The 2,595-nt window shown below is 39.2% G+C and overlaps 1 protein-coding gene across 1 annotated transcript in view; it reads left to right on the plus strand.

The window, feature by feature from the left end:
* Positions 1-1,175: 1,175 nt before the first annotated feature.
* The window catches only part of LOC129571307 (zinc finger protein 271-like), a gene marked incomplete at its 5' end in the record, with an annotated part of 4,597 nt that continues 3,177 nt past the window's right edge, over positions 1,176-2,595 (plus strand). Inside the window, one exon of the mRNA XM_055451083.1 lies at positions 1,176-1,324. Within this exon, the coding sequence (XP_055307058.1) occupies positions 1,176-1,324 (149 nt within the window). The remainder of the gene's footprint in view (positions 1,325-2,595) is intronic.

Genomic DNA, 2,595 nt, shown 5'->3' on the forward strand with positions numbered 1-2,595 from the left:
TCAAAAAGTGCCATTTTTCATTTTTTTCAATATTTAGGTCACCCTAACTTTTCATCAGGTGGGGAAGGTCACCCTAATTTTTTGGCTTTGCGAGTTTTTGGCCATAAGAAGTTTGTACACCAAGTTTGAGCGAAATCGGAGAGGTCATCTGCAATTTTTGTTACACTTGGTGTGGAATGGTCGAATTGTATTCTGCACATAATCTATACTCATATGTGCCATGAATCACACATCTAACTTTTGTACAGAAAGACAGCGTAAATCCAAGTGTTTCAATTCGATCAGATCTTCAAAATTTTATTAATCAACAAAATGAAATTATTTCGACTAAATGCATTCGTTGAGCCAGAATCTGAAGTAGCACTTGTTGTGTTCGCGATCCATGTATGATTCTGCGCTACAAATTTGTTTACATTTTAACATAAGCACACCGAATGAGTTTGTTATTGTTTGACCAATAAACATCTCTCTATTATGCGGAATGCAGGCACCAAAATGTGCGTCGTTTCAATCGACTTTGCTGTCAATTTTTAGCCATCCATTCGGTTTCTTTGCTTCGACTCAATGAATTCGTGAAACCCCTCCTGTTCGGACAAGTGACGATATCATTTATCGGTAGAATCGAAAGTTTCATAGCTTCAATAGCAGAATGATCATTATTTCCAAAGAACAAAACGTTTCGTTTCAAAACATTTATTTCAACAAATTAGAAATCGAAAAAGAAAAATTCTGCATGAATTTAACCGACATTTTTGAACTGAGCTCTGAATTGGCGCAATTGACAGCTACGAATCGGGATGAAGCGTCACTTTGTGTCGTTGAGAACTCAACGAAACAAACCAACACAAATAGGACATTTGCAAGTGTGTGACTTTTAGCACCGATGCCGTAGCTTACAAACTGCGCGTTGTTCTAGATTGTTCTCTCAGCCACCCATTGAGGCAGACATCTTGAAAATTACGTGGAAAAAAAAATTTTCAGCAGAAAAAAGGCGACGACAAACGTAAGTGTTGGATATTTTTCATTTATTCAGATGTCCATTTTTGAGTATGAAATTTGGTATTTCGGTCGTAAAATTGATAAATTCAGCGGATTTTTATAAAAATTGACAGCCAATAATCTTAAACAATGGCTTAGGTGAACTTTTGGTACGCATTTTATCGTCTTTGCTGTAGACGCGACAAACACGTGTTTGAAGGAAGAAGAGACGGGCACGGAAAAGGACTCGGCACCTCGTGAACGATCGAATGACACCGCTGCCGCAAACGATGATGACAAAGAAGAGCACATGGGTGATGCAGTCGACATTCAACCACCACAACCTGTCGGTAGTAAGAAGAAGGGGAATGGAAGTTCCAAAAGACGAAACAATCGAACGATTCCCAGGAATCAAGCGGCCAAAATGCAAAAGAAGCACAAATGTCATGTCTGTAATCACTTGGCAAGAGACAAGTTTAACCTCAAACTACACTTGCGAACTCACACTGGAGAAAAGCCGTTTCAGTGTGATGTTTGTTTGAAGTCCTTTGCACGAAAAGGTGATTTGAACAAGCATAAGGAAACGCATAGCCGATGTCGTTGTTTAAAATGTAATCAAGGATTCGAACACGAATCAGTCAAGATCGATCATGAAAGGCTATGTAGTCCTCAGCAATTCGAATGCGATATTTGCGGATATCACACTGTAGTGAAATCCAGTTTGACAGTTCATATGCGGACACACAGCGGAGAAAAGCCGTTCGAGTGCTCAATTTGTTTCAAGTCGGTTACAACCAACGCTCGTCTCCAAAGTCATTCAATGACCCACATCGATGGACCGCCGAATGCTTGTTCGAAATGCGGCCGACGATTTGCCACTACAGAAGATAAGCAAACACACGAAACGCGCTGCCAACGAAGTCTTTTCGCATGTAATCAGTGTCATTACCAAACTGTTCACAAGCATAACTTGAAGCGGCACATGCAATCGAAACACGGAGCCACAAGATCGATCAAATGTGAAATTTGCAGCAAACAATTCTCCGAACAGATTTATTTAAATCAGCATTTGTCTACAGCACACAGCGACCAATTCCTATTCCAATGCTCCAAGTGCTTCGGAGGATACGCAACCGAAGATGCAAAAGAGGTTCATGAAGATAGCTGTGGCTACCGTCAGTATCAATGCCATTTGTGTAACGAGCATTCTCGTTCGAAATATACGTTGAAGATTCACATGCGAAAAGATCACACCGGAGAGCGGATTCAATGCAAAGTGTGTGCAGCAAGCTTTGCCAGGAAAGGTGATGCCGATCGACACATGAAAAATGTTCACCGTTTGAAGAAGTGACAATCATACATCGCATATTTGCATAAGTTGATAAACTCATTAACAAATAGTTGAACTGGATGCGTTTAAATGAACACAATAACTGAACTTACACTTTTATACATTTGAAACACTTTCAATTCAATTCAATTTTTGAAATCAATTTGAAATAACATTTAATATTCTTCAATACAGAAACTTCATGAATACCACCTTAGATCTAAGCTCCATTTTCGAATAAAACAAAACTGAAATAAATTGAAACAAAAAGCGAAGAGAGTTGACTT

The sequence above is a fragment of the Sitodiplosis mosellana genome, unplaced genomic scaffold (genome assembly GCF_009176505.1).
Source record: "Sitodiplosis mosellana isolate CC-2019 unplaced genomic scaffold, AAFC_SMos_1.0 Smas_scaffold_1955, whole genome shotgun sequence".
Lineage (NCBI taxonomy): Eukaryota > Metazoa > Arthropoda > Insecta > Diptera > Cecidomyiidae > Sitodiplosis > Sitodiplosis mosellana.